This window comes from Procambarus clarkii, chromosome 34 (assembly GCF_040958095.1).
Source record: "Procambarus clarkii isolate CNS0578487 chromosome 34, FALCON_Pclarkii_2.0, whole genome shotgun sequence".
In the NCBI taxonomy this organism is placed as follows: Eukaryota; Metazoa; Arthropoda; class Malacostraca; order Decapoda; family Cambaridae; genus Procambarus; species Procambarus clarkii.
This window is the reverse complement of record NC_091183.1, coordinates 1,694,896-1,709,065: the sequence shown is the minus strand read 5'-3', so window position 1 is coordinate 1,709,065 and position 14,170 is coordinate 1,694,896. Positions and strand designations below refer to the sequence as shown.

The 14,170-nt window shown below is 46.3% G+C and overlaps 1 protein-coding gene across 1 annotated transcript in view; it reads left to right on the top strand.

The window, feature by feature from the left end:
* Positions 1-14,170, top strand: part of LOC123762189 (uncharacterized) — a 560,601-nt gene that overhangs the window by 461,788 nt on the left and 84,643 nt on the right. The window contains exon 5 of the mRNA XM_045748567.2: positions 4,119-4,251. Coding sequence (XP_045604523.2) covers positions 4,119-4,251 — 133 coding nt within the window. The remainder of the gene's footprint in view (positions 1-4,118; positions 4,252-14,170) is intronic.

Below are 14,170 nucleotides of genomic sequence, written 5' to 3'. Positions count from 1 at the left end.
GGTGTACAGTCAGGGTGTATGGTCATGGTGTATGGTCATGGTGTATGGTCATGGTGTACAGACATGGTGTATGGTCATGGTGTATGGTCATGGTGTACGGTCATTGTGTATGGTCATGCTGTACAGTCAGGGTGTATGGTCATGGTGTACGGTCATGGTGTATGGTCATGGTGTATGGTCATGGTGTATGGTCATGGTGTACGGTCAGGGTGTACAGTCAGGGTGTACAGTCAGGGTGTACAGTCAGGGTGTATGGTCATGGTGTACAGTCAGGGTGTATGGTCATGATGTATGGTCATGGTGTATGGTCATGGTGTATGGTCATGGTGTACAGTCCGGGTGTATGGTCATGGTGTACGGTCAGGGTGTATGGTCATGGTGTATGGTCATGGTGTATGGTCATGGTGTACAGTCAGGGTGTATGGTCATGGTGTATGGTCATGGTCATGGTGTACAGTCAGGGTGTATGGTCATGGTGTATGGTCATGGTGTATGGTCATGGTGTATGGTCATGGTGTACAGTCATGGTGTATGGTCATGGTGTATGGTCATGGTGTATGGTCATGGTGTATGGTCATGGTGTACAGTCATGGTGTATGGTCATGGTGTATTGTCATGGTGTATGGTCATGGTGTATGGTCATGGTGTATGGTCAGGGTGTATGGTCATGGTGTACAGTCAGGGTGTACAGTCATTGTGTACAGTCATGGTGTACAGTCATGGTATACAGTCATGGTGTACAGTCATGGTGTACAGTCATGGTATACAGTCATGGTATACAGTCAGGGTGTACAGTCAGGGTGTACAGTCATGGTGTACAGTCATGGTGTACAGTCATGGTATACAGTCATGGTGTACAGTCATGGTATACAGTCATGGTGTACAGTCATGGTGTACAGTCATGGTGTACAGTCAGGGAGTACAGTCATGGTATACAGTCAGGGTGTACAGTCAGGGTGTACAGTCAGGGTGTATAGTCATGGTGTATGGACATGGTGTACAGTCATGGTGTACAGTCAGGGTGTACAGTCATAGTGTACAGTCATGGTGTACAGTCATGGTTTATGGTCATGGTTTACAGTCATGGCGTACAGTCATGGTGTACAGTCAGGGTGTACAGTCAGGGTGTACTGTCATGGTGTACAGTCATGGTGTACAGTCAGGATGTACAGTCAGGGTGTATGATCATGGTGTACGGTCAGGATGTGCAGTCAGGATGTACAGTACAGTACAGTCATGGTGTACAGTCATGGTGTACAGTCATGGTGTACAGTCATGGTGTACAGTCAGGGAGTACAGTCATGGTATACAGTCAGGGTGTACAGTCAATGTGTACAGTCATGGTGTACAGTCATGGTATACAGTCATGGTGTACAGTCATGGTGTACAGTCATGGTGTACAGTCATGGTGTACAGTCAGGGAGTACTGTCATGTTATACAATCAGGGTGTACAGTCAGGGTGTACAGTCAGGGTGTACAGTCAGGGTGTACAGTCATGGTGTACAGTCAGGGTGTACAGTCATTGTGCACAGTCAGGGTGTAGAGGCAGGGTGTACAGTCATTGTGCACAGTCAGGGTGTACAGTCAGGGTGTACAGTCATGGTGTACAGTCAGGGTGTACAGTCAGGATGTACAATCAGGGTGTACAGTCAGGGTGTACAGTCATGGTGTACAGTCAGGGTGTACAGTCAGGGTGTACAGTCATGGTGTACAGTCAGGGTGTACAGTCAGGATGTACAGTCAGGGTCAGTCAGAGTGTAAAGTCAGGATGTACAATCATGGTGTACAGTCAGGGTGTACAGTCAGGATGTACAGTCAGGGTGCACAGTCTTGGTGTACAGTCAGGGTGTACAGTCAGGATGTACAGTCAGGGTGTACAGTCAGGGTGTACAGTCATGATGTACAGTCATCGTGTACAGTCAGGGTGTACAGTCAGGGTGTACAGTCATGGTGTACAGTCAGGGTGTACAGTCAGGGTGTACAGTCATGGTGTACAGTCAGGGTGTACAGTCATGGTATACAGTCAAGGTGTACAGTCATGGTGTACAGTCAGGGTGTACAGTCAGGGTGTACAGTCATGGTGTACAGTCATGATGTACAGTCAGGGTGTACAGTCAGGGTGTACAGTCATGGTGTACAGTCAGGGTGTACAGTCAGGGTGTACAGTCATGCTGTACAGACAGGGTGTACAGTCATGGTGTACAGTCATGGTGTACAGTCATGGTGTACAGTCAGGGTGTACAGTCATGGTGTACAGTCATGGTGTACGATCATGGTGTATGGTCATGGTGTACAGTCATGGTGTACAGTCATGGTGTACAGTCATGGTGTACAGTCATGGTGTACAGTCATGGTGTACAGTCATGGTGTACAGTCAGGGTGTATGGTCATGGTGTACAGTCATGGTGTACGGTCATGGTGTACAGTCAGGGTGTACGGTCAGGGTGTACAGTCAGGGTGTACAGTCATGGTGTATGGTCAGGGTGTATGGTCATGGTGTACGGTCAGGGTGTACGGTCAGGGTGTACGGTCAGGGTGTACGGTCAGGGTGTACGGTCAGGGTGTACGGTCATGGTGTACGGTCAGGGTGTACGGTCAGGGTGTACGGTCAGGGTGTACGGTCAGGGTGTACGGTCAGGGTGTACGGTCAGGGTGTACGGTCAGGGTGTACGGTCATGGTGTACGGTCAGGGTGTACTGTCAGGGTGTACGGTCAGGGTGTACGGTCAGGGTGTACGGTCAGGGTGTACTGTCAGGGTGTACGGTCAGGGTGTACGGTCAGGGTGTACGGTCAGGGTGTACGGTCAGGGTGTACGGTCAGGGTGTACGGTCAGGGTGTACGGTCAGGGTGTACGGTCAGGGTGTACGGTCAGGGTGTACGGTCAGGGTGTACGGTCAGGGTGTACGGTCAGGGTGTTCGGTCAGGGTGTACGGTCAGGGTGTACGGTCAGGGTGTACGGTCAGGGTGTACGGTCAGGGTGTACGGTCAGGGTGTACGGTCAGGGTGTACGGTCATGGTGTACGGTCAGGGTGTACGGTCAGGGTGTACGGTCAGGGTGTACGGTCAGGGTGTACGGTCAGGGTGTATGGTCATGGTGTACGGTCAGGGTGTACGGTCAGGGTGTACGGTCAGGGTGTACGGTCAGGGTGTACGGTCAGGGTGTACGGTCAGGGTGTACGGTCAGGGTGTACGGTCAGGGTGTACGGTCAGGGTGTACGGTAGGCCTGATTAGTAGGCTGTCAGCACGGCTGTCACCCAGTAGTATAGCACATTATTCCATGCTAGGCCTCAAATAGCGTGTATTAGGCCTAATGTAACATGTTTTTAGTACTGTTCAGTACTCACTTCCCCCTTCAGAGCAGGAGAGATTGCTGAAATAGAGGGAATACAGAGAACATATACGGCACGCATAGACGAGATAAAGCACCTAAATTATTGGGATCGTCTCAAAGCTCTCCAAATGTACTCACTAGAGAGGAGACGAGAGATATAGCAAATAATATACACATGGAAAATACTGGAAGGCCAGGTCCCAAATGGGAGATATGGAAGAAAATGCAGAATAGAACCAGTGAAGAGCATGGGTGCCATAGACACAATCAGAGAACACTGTATAAACATCAGAGGTCAACGGTTGTTCAACACCCTCCCAGCGAGCATAAGAAATATTGCCGGAACAACCGTGGACATCTTCAAGAGGAAACTAGACAGTTTCCACCAAGGAGTGCCGGACCAACCGGGCTGTGGTGGGTATGTGGGCCTGCGGGCCGCTCCAAGCAACAGCCTGGTGGACCAAACTCTCACAAGTCAAGCCTGGTCTTGGGCCGGGCTTGGAGGATTGGAAGAACTCCCAGAACCCCATCAAGCAGGTTAATGTAGCACTTATATTCTATATTAGGCCTAGGATAGCGATATTAGGCCTAGGATAAGTTTAATTAGCAACATAAGTACAAAACATTTTCTGGTTTGTCCACATTGAATACCACTGTCTAATTGTCTACTGTGTAAATGTTAACACAGGATGGGCTGATGTATGGCATTGTTTTAAGTATTACTGTTATTGTTATTAATATTACTATTATTATTATTATTATAATTATTAATTAACACACCACAGGTGTTGCACCCAGCCAACACAGAGGAGTGGACGCTGCACATCAAGTTTGCTCAGCCTGGAGATGGTGGATGGTACGAGTGTCAGGTGAACTCTGACCCCAAGATCACTAGACCTGTCCTCCTCATTGTCAAGGGTTCGTATCCCCACCCCAGTTCACAGCAGTAAGACTAATATATGTCTCATATCAGTAAGAATATATAGAATACATGTAAGTTATGACACAGACACACATACACGCACACACACAGAGTTGGAAAAGTTTGAGATTACTAGCGGGGAAGTAAGGAAGTGTTTACTAAAGTTGGATGTGACAAAGACTATAGGCCCAGATGGAATCTTCCCTTGGATACTAAAGGTAGGAGCAGAAGAACTGTGCTTGCCACTCTCCATAGTGTATAACAAATCACTGGCAACAGGGGAACTGCCAGAAATTTGGAAAGCAGCTAACGTAGTCCCGATATACAAGAAAGGGGATAGACAGGAGGCACTGAACTACAGGCCATTATCCCTAACTTGCATACCATGCAAGCTAATAGTGAAAATTGTGCGTAAAAAGCTAGTCGAACATCTGGAGCAAAGGAACTTTGTGTCATAACACCAACATGGTTTCAGGGATGGCAAGTTATGCCTCACAGAATTAATTGAATTCTACGATCAGGCAACAAGAATCAGGCAAGCATGAGAGGTGTGGGCAGACTACATATTTTTGGATTGTCAGAAAGCCTTTGACACAGTGCCACACCAGAGACTAGTGCAAAAGCTGGATATGCAGGCAGGAGTGAAATGGAAGGTACTCCATTGGATAAGGAAGTATATAAGAGAAGACAGTGAGTTCTCAGATTTGCGAAACGTCACCAGTGGGGTCCCGCAGGGTTCAGTCCTTGGACCCATACTGTTTCTTATATATGTAAGTGATCATCCAGATGGTATAGAATAGTTCCTCTCATTGTTTGCTGATGATGCAAAAATTATGAGGAGGATTAAGACGGAGGAAGACAGTATGAGACAACAAGATGACCTAGACAGACTGCATAAATGGTCCAACAAATGGCTACTAAAATTCAACCCAAGTAAATGTAAGGTAATGAAACTAGGCAGTGGAAACAGGAGGCCAGACACAGGATACAGAATGGGAAATGAAGTCCTTCATGAAACGGACAGAGAGAAGGATCTAGGAGTTGATATCACACCAACCCTGTCTCCTGAAGCCCACATCAAAAGAATAACATCTGTGACATATGCGAGGCTGGCTAACATCAGAACAGCCTTCAGGAACCTGTGTAAGGAATCATTCAGAACCTTGTTTACCACATATGTAAGACCAATCTTGGAGTATGCAGCCCCAGCATGGAGCCCGTACCTTGTTAAGCACAAGGCAAAGCTTAAAAAAGTTCAGAGATATGCCACTAGACTAGTCCCAGAACTAAGAGACATGAGGTACGAAGAAAGACAGCGAGAAATGCACCTCACCACACTGGAAGACAGAAGAGTAAGGGGAGACATGATCACTCCGTACAAAATTCTGAGAGGAATTGACAGGGATAGATAAAGATAAACTGTTTAACACGAGTAGTATGCAAACGAGGGGACACAGGTGGAAACTGAGTACCCAAATGAGCCACAGGGACGATAGAAAGAACTTTTTCAGTGTCAGAGTAGTTAACAGATGGAATGCATTCGGCAGTGATGTGGTGGAGGCTGACTCCATACACAGTTTTAAATCTAGATATGATTGAGCCCAGTAGGCTCAGGAACTTGTACACCAGTTGATTGACAGTTCAGAAGCGGGACCAAAGAGGCAGAGCTCAACCCCTGCAAACACAACTAGGTGGGTACAACTAGCTGAGTACGCACACACAAACACACATACACAACAAACACATACATATAAACACTCAAACACACTCACGAGCGCATACCCACGCGCGCACACGCACGCACACAAGAACTCACACTCACTCCCCCCCCCTCTCTCTCTCTCTCTCCTCTCCCTCTCATATCCCTCCCTAGACCCCCCACATACACACCCCACATACACACCCATTACACAAACACATTCACCCACTACACATAAACACATACACACTTATAAACACAGACACACACATTTGCTTGCCACTCTCCATAGTGTATAAAAGGTCACTGGAGACGGGAGACCTACCAGAAATATGGAAGACGGCGAATGTGGTCCCAATATACAAAAAGGGCGACAGGCAAGAGGCACTGAACTACTGGCCAGTGTCCTTAACTTGTATACCATGCAAGGTCATGGAGAAGATCGTGAGAAAAAACCTGGTAGCACATCTGGAGAGAAGGGACTTCGTGACAAATCGCCAACATGGGTTCAGGGAGGGTAAATCTTGCCTGACAGGCTTAATAGAATTCTACGACCAGGTGACAAATATTAAGCTAGATAGAGAGGGCTGGGCGGACTGCATTTTCTTGGATTGTCGGAAAGCCTTTGACACAGTTCCGCATAAGAGGCTGGTATATAAGCTGGAGAGATAGGCAGGTGTAGCTGGTAAGGTGCTCCAGTGGATAAGGGAGTACCTAAACAATAGGAAGCAGAGAGTTACGGTGAGGGGTGAGACCTCAGATTGGCGTGAAGTCACCTGTGGAGTCCCACAGGGCTCTGTTCTCGGTCCTATCTTGTTTCTGATAAATGTAAATGATCTGGAGGGTATAGATTCATTTCTCTCAATGTTTACTGACGATGCCAAAATTATGAGAAGGATTAAGACAGAAGAGGACTGTTTGAGGCTTCAAGAAGACCTAGACAAACTGAAGGAATGGTCAAACAAATGGTTGTTAGAGTTTAACCCAACCAAATGTAATGTAATGAAGATAGGTGTAGGGAGCAGGAGGGCCAGATACCAGGTATCATCTTGGAGAGGAAATTCTTCAGGAGTCAGAGAAAAAAAAAGACTTGGGAGTTGATATCACACCAGACCTATCTCCTGCAGCCCATATCAAGAGGATAACATCAGCGGCATATGCAAGGCTGGCCAACATACGAACGGAATTCAGAAACTTGTGTAAAGAATCCTTCAGAACTTTGTATACCACATATGTCAGGCCAATCCTGGAGTATGCAGCCCCAACATGGAGTCCATATCTAGTCAAGGATAAGACTAAACTGGAAAAGGTTCAAAGGTTTGCCACCAGACTAGTACCCGAGCTGAGAGGTATGAGCTACGAGGAAAGACTACGGGAATTAAACCTCACTTCGCTGGAAGACAGAAGAGTTAGGGGGGACATGATCACGACATTCAAGATTCTAAAGGGAATTGATAGGTAGATAAAGACAGGCTATTCAACACAAGGGGGCACACGCACAAGGGAACACAGGTGGAAACTGAGCGCCGAAATGAACCACAGAGATATTAGAAAGAACTTTTTTAGTGTCAGAGTGGTTGACAAATGGAATGCATTAGGAAGTGATGTGGTGGAGGCTGACTCCATACACAGTTTCAAGTGTAGATATGATAGAGCCCAATAGGCCCAGGAATCTGTACACTTGTTGATTGACGGTTGAGAGGCGGGACCAAAGAGCCAGAGCTCAACCCCCGCAAACACAACTAGGTGAGTACAACTAGGTGAGTACAACTAGGTGAGTACAACTAGGTGAGTACATAGTAAATGTGTGTACCTTCATCCCAAACCTTCCCTGTCTCCCTTTCATCCCTCACTACAGTATCCTCTGAGACCCTGTTATCCGCCCCACAAATCCTCACACCCATGGAACAGCTTCCCCCATCAGTAGAACACTCACCAAGAAGGGAACATGAGAAGAGACAGAAGAAAGGGAGTCTCATGGCAGTGTACACTAACATAGATGGGATTACAAATAAAACCAATGAACTTGGAGATTGGGTACTTGAAGAAAACCCAGACATAATAGCATTAACAGAAACAAAGCTAACGAAAACCACAGCAAATGCAGTGTTCCCACAGGACTATTATGTTGTGAGTGTAATACCCCTAAATCTGGCTTCAAAGAATCTTTCCTTCCCTCCTTCTTCTTCACTCAATACCCCAGCTTAACACTGTTACAGTCCAGTATGACCCCTCACTGGACTGCCACGAATATAAGCTGAATATTAAACAGGGGGACACCACAAGAATAGGGGTTATCAATTTATAACTAACATTGAAAAACCATTAAATCACTGCCACCACCTTCCCGATCAACCATACCTGAATGTGTCTATCACCGATCCCCCAGGAAGGCAAGGTATCAGTAAACATGGGACTCCCGGGTAATAGGAACTTCAGTAATAAATTTTAGGAATTAGTTTGTATAATTTACTTTGCTTATTTAAATCCAAGGGCAACTTTAATATCTATTAAATGGAGGAGAACATGGGGTTTCCAAATACCACATATATATAACGCAAGAGAAACTGCAACTTTAATAACAGAAGGGACCGAGATTAATAATCAATCAAAACCGATTTAATACTTTATTTAAATTAAATAAATTTAACACATATATTGAAATCAAATGAACATATACCCTACTCTATGACCTACAGAGGCAAAGTGGATATCTACCAGGGACATTAATACTCAAGTGCACAATACCTTAAAACCGCACTGAGGCCAAGATGTTGATTGCTGCCCTCAGCCCCTTTGGATGCGGGCCCGAGTCCCTATTCCCAACACACTCCCAAGACACACTGCCAAAATTTAGTTTTACCAGCTTACCGGTGGAAAGGATTGCTCCTCCCACCATCTAATACAGCCCCAGGGTTCCACCCATTATTTTGGCAATGGCCAACTATTTAACACTAGGCCTGAGGTTGGCTCTCTAGGGCCAATAAGGACTTGGCACTTATCTACTGCCAATCACCTTTCATGATCTGCCGTGGAAGGATACATGAAATTCTTGAAGATCGAGTCAGCTCTCTCCAGCTTTTCGAAGGGAACAAGGCGCTTCTATAGTGCACCTCCGAGCAATGTTTACAACTGATAAATTATGTTCAAGCCTGTCTCCTCCAAGATAAAGAGTAGGGACATTTGACTCGCCTGGTATGAGGAAGGAACCGGTGAGAGGGGAAGAGAGGGAATTGAGAGGAGGATGGAGAGGGAAATCTGAGAGGGGAGAGTTGAGTGGGGAAGCCAAAGGTACCACGAGGGCCAGCTGCAAGACCACCCTCAGGTCAACCTCTTGGCCCTTGACAAATGGGCAATGGGGGGGGGGAGAAGAGGAGACGAATGACGGGCCAGGGGAGGGGAGAAAAGGGGAGAAAAGGAGAAGGAAGGAGGGGAGAGGGGAGAACGAATGATCTGAGCCCCAGATCATTACAACTCCCCCTCCTCGGAAATTAAGAAATTTGTGTGTAAAGAAATTTAAAGCACACTTTTCTTACCCGGAAATCCTGCCCTACCATAACCATTAACTCCAAAAACAACATATTTAACCCAACACTATAATAACCCAATGCCTCAAAACAAAAGAAATTATCTAATCCTAACTAATTATATACAATCCTCCAACAACAATAATGGCACCCCCAAAAGGTGTGTCCCAGCATGTATGCATACCTATCAACACAACAGTAATAATACATAAAACATAAGGACAGAGACCGTCCCTATAATCCTGGCTGTCCACTTGGATGCACCCCTGCACCCTTCCAACTACCTGGAAGATAAAAGATCCTATACCTGTCTTGATATAGTAACAAATAACTGGAAAAATTAAAACCCCGAACAACTAGCTAAAATCATCCGATAGCCTTCAGCTATCCCAATATTCCACCTGGAATAAAGATCAAACACATCACAGCACATCACATAGAAACATTAAAAAAAATCATTGTCATTAAAAAATTCAACGAAAAATCTAATAGAGAACACTACCCTTCCGGGTCCTCGTGTTCCACTCCACACCTGTGGCGACTGCCCACCACAGCGTATCCACATCCTTAAAATCTAAAGCAAATACACAAAAATATTTTTTATTCAAAAACAAAATTCAATGTCCACAGACATGTCTCATAACCAACAACAACAACACACTGGATATGAGTTCCTCAACCTCCTAATATCCCAGAGTTCATACTCAAGTCCACAACAACAGCGGGTGAACACATTTGTCAGACTGTGTACAACACCCTTATTGTTCAGTAGACCACAAAAAAAAAATATGTTTTTTTTTATAATTATCAGTATCTAGGATCTAGAAAAATCTAGATGAAGTTCCCCACTGCTCAACGTTTCTAGAGACTCTACTAGATGGTTCTCAAACCAGTTCACTCCTACAACTTATCTAGAGACAGGGTAATTTTCCAGTAACAATTTTCTAGATGTTCACTTTCTAGATTACTTTCTCTATTCCACTAGTCTAGTTTTCACCATTTAATACTGGTCCAGATAACTTTACGAAGGGTATAGGTGCTTTACTTATCACATGAAAAATTAAATGTTGAACTAATTGTTCTGAGTTAACACCGTTTATTAAATTAATATCATTTATTTTTATAAAAGAAACTTTTCAATAAAGAAGTTCTATAGTTCTTTCCTGGTGACATTTTGTTGCTGTAGATTCCGGCGACTACCTCATGTTGCTTGAAGATCCTGGTCGTCTGGAAGTCCCATTTCCGGCCCCGGCCAACTACGGACAGTACAGCGGGGCCTCGTACTACCCGCACCTGACTTGAGTGACAGCTGACAGCTGGCGGCTGTCAGCTCAGGTGGACCCCGCTAACAGGAACCCGGGTTCACTTCTTCTTATCGCTCCCCATACAGTCTTGATGGATTGTTGTTAACCATGGCTGCCACAGTAGAGCACAGCTTCGACGTGTCACGATGTCTCGCGTTGGTAGTGAGGTTCCAGTGGCGTTGAAGAGGATGGCATGGTGACGGGACAGGTGGGCCCTGCCTCAGCTCCTGGGCGACGTCATTTACCGGCGTTTACTTGTTATCCCGGTACTACTGGGCCGGTACACCTTCCGTGCCACCCCTCGTGCAGCTGAGCTTGGGCCGAGGTACATGGTTGTACCTCATCTGGCGATTCAGTAGCACTCTGTAGGGGTAGTGCTGGTCGTACCCGGGACCACCGCGTTACATCTTGGTTTCCACAGACGACGCAACCGCAGGTTTTGATAGAGCTGACAAGTCGTTGCAATTAGCGTTCTTCTTCGTAGACCACTCGTCTTCCACTTCCGGTTTTCCCGCAGTCTTGACTACGCGGCTGGTGGGCTTGGTTGGTGACCTTGAGACAGCTTGCCCACGGCTGTGATGGTGACTGGACTCTGCTCCGTGAAGACAGCATGGCTGGACTGGGACAACCTCGTTAGTGACGTGAGGTGTCGGCCGGGTGACTGTACGCCAGTCACCCCTTCCGGATAACCAATTGACGAGTTACCGGGTACAAGGGGGAGGACTTTATGTAACGTGCCTCAGACCCCGATCTTATCAGCCAGGTGGGTCATCCCCAGACCTGCTGATCTCGGTCCTTGGTTCTCGTGTCACTGGGAGGCTGGAACTGGTGTACCATCCGACCTGACTTGTGATCCTGTGGTCCTGGGTTCGATCCCAGGCGCCGGCGAGAAACAATGGGCAGAGTTTCTTTCACCCTATGCCCCTGTTACCTAGCAGTAAAATAGGTACCTGGGTGTTAGCCAGCTGTCACGGGCTGCTTCCTGGGGGTGGAGACCTGGTCGAGGACCGGGCCGCGGGGACACTAAAGCCCCGAAATCATCTCAAGATAACCTCAAGAATCTCAAGATAACCTGATAAAGACAGTCAACAACAAATGGCGGAAGCATGGATATTACTCTGAGGTATAGGAAGTTGGAAACCCCAGAACAAAGCAAGTATGCTACCTGAGTCATGCACATCAGTAAATACACACCATTGCCTCTACAGGATAATTATATGATTGTTACTAAACCTGACTCGGGGAGATCATTACCAATTTACTGTACCGCTCGCGACCTTGTTACCATGGGGTGACAAGATTGAACTTGACTACTGATGAGATCTGACAGGAGGTCATCCTCATCATCTGACTCAGCACTTGGATCATTAGACAGGTCAGGAATTAGACTTGCTGAAGGCAGCTCTAGTTCCTCCATCGCGTGATAAGGTTTTAACTTATTAATATGAATCGTTCTCTCAAGTTGGTCTTCAAAAATACCTTTAATAACAAAATTAACCGGACCTTTTCTTTCAATTACTCGGTAAGGGCCCCGCCATCTAGGTGCAAGTTTCCTACTCTGATTGGCAGGAGCCGCCTTATTAACTCTCAACACAAGACTCCCGACTTTCAACTCAAGAGGTCGTACCTTCTTGTCATAATGCTGAGCATAGCGGTCTCGTGCTGTCTTGGAAGCCCTGGCTGCAATTCTCCATGCGTTTTTCATCTTATTTAAAACTTCTGATGGGTAGTCTTCCCCATATGCAATATTATGTCTGTTTAGCAGACCTGACGAACATGAATGACCTGTGAACAGCAGAAGGGGTTGGGTGTTAATGGACTGATGGATGGCAGTGTTCAGAGCCAGTGGACATAGGGGAGTTGTTCGTCCCAGGCGTTCGCATCATGCTCTGCAAGAATTGCAAGCATATCTTTAACTGACCGGTTCGTCCGTTCTGTCATGCCAGTAGCCTGAGGGTGATAAGCCGTAGTGAATGCTGAAGTGGTTTCTACAATTTTACATACTTCTCTAAAAATATTCCCATTAAATTCCTGACCTCGGTCAGAAACTAACACTTTAGGGGGACCGAATACAGTGACGAACTAAGAAGGCTTTTGCAACAGTTCGTGAATCATTCTGAGGCTGTACTCGGTCCTATCCTGTTTCTGATATACGTAAATCATCTCCCGGAAGGTATAAACTCATTTCTCTCAATGTTTGCTGACAATGCTAAAATTATGAGAAGGATTAAGACAGAGGAGGACAGCTTGAGGATTCAAGAAGACCTGGACAGGCTGCAGGAATGGTCGAACAAATGGTTGTTAGAGTTTAACCCAAGCAAATGTAATGTAATGAAGATAGGGGTAGGGAGCAGGAGACCAGATACAAGTTATGATTTGGGAGATGAAATCCTGCAAGAGTCAGAGAGAAAGACCTGGGGGTTGACATCACGCCAGACCTGTCCCCTGAAGCTCATATCAGGAGGCATATGCCAGATTGGCTAACATAAGAACGGCCTTTAGAAACTTGTGTAAGGAATCTTTCAGAACATTATATACCACATATGTCAGTCCAATCCTGGAGTATGCAGCTCCAGCATGGAGTCCATATCTAGTCAAGGATAAGACTAAACTGAAAAAGGTTCAAAGGTTTGCCACCAGACTAGTACCAGAACTGAGGGGTACGAGCTACGAGGAGAGACTACGGGAATTAAACCTCACGTCACTGGGAGACAGAAGAGTTAGAGGGGACATGATCACCACATACAAAATTCTCAGAGGAATTGATAGGGGTAGATAAAGACAAACTTTTCAACACAAGGGGCACACGCACTAGGGGACATAGGTGGAAATTGAGTGCCCAAATGAGCCATAGAGAAAGATTTTTTTCAGTGTCAGAGTAATAGACAAATGGAATGCATGAGGAAGTGATGTGGTGGAGGCTGACTCCATACACAGCTTCAAGTGTAGATATGATAGAACCCAATAGGCTCAGGAACCTGTACACCTGTTGATTGACGGTTGAGAGGCGGGACCAAAGAGCCAGAGCTCAACCTCTGCAAGCACAATTAGGGAAGTACAATTAGGTAAGTACACACACACACTGATAGTGGGTGGTTACTGAGTGGACAGTGCTCTAGACTCCTGGACTTGGGGACCGGGGTTCGATCCCCGGCACCGCGGGAAAAACAAATGGGCAGGTTTTCCTTCACTCTGATGCACCTGTTACCTAGCAGTAAATAGGTACCTGGGAGTTAGACAGCTGCTACGGGCTGCTTTCTGTGTGTGTGTGTGTGTGTGTGTGTGTGTGTGTGTGTGTGTACTCACCTAATTATGCCTGCAGGATCGAGCATTGACTCTTGGATCCCGCCTTTCGAGCATCCGTTGTTTACATTAATGACTCCGG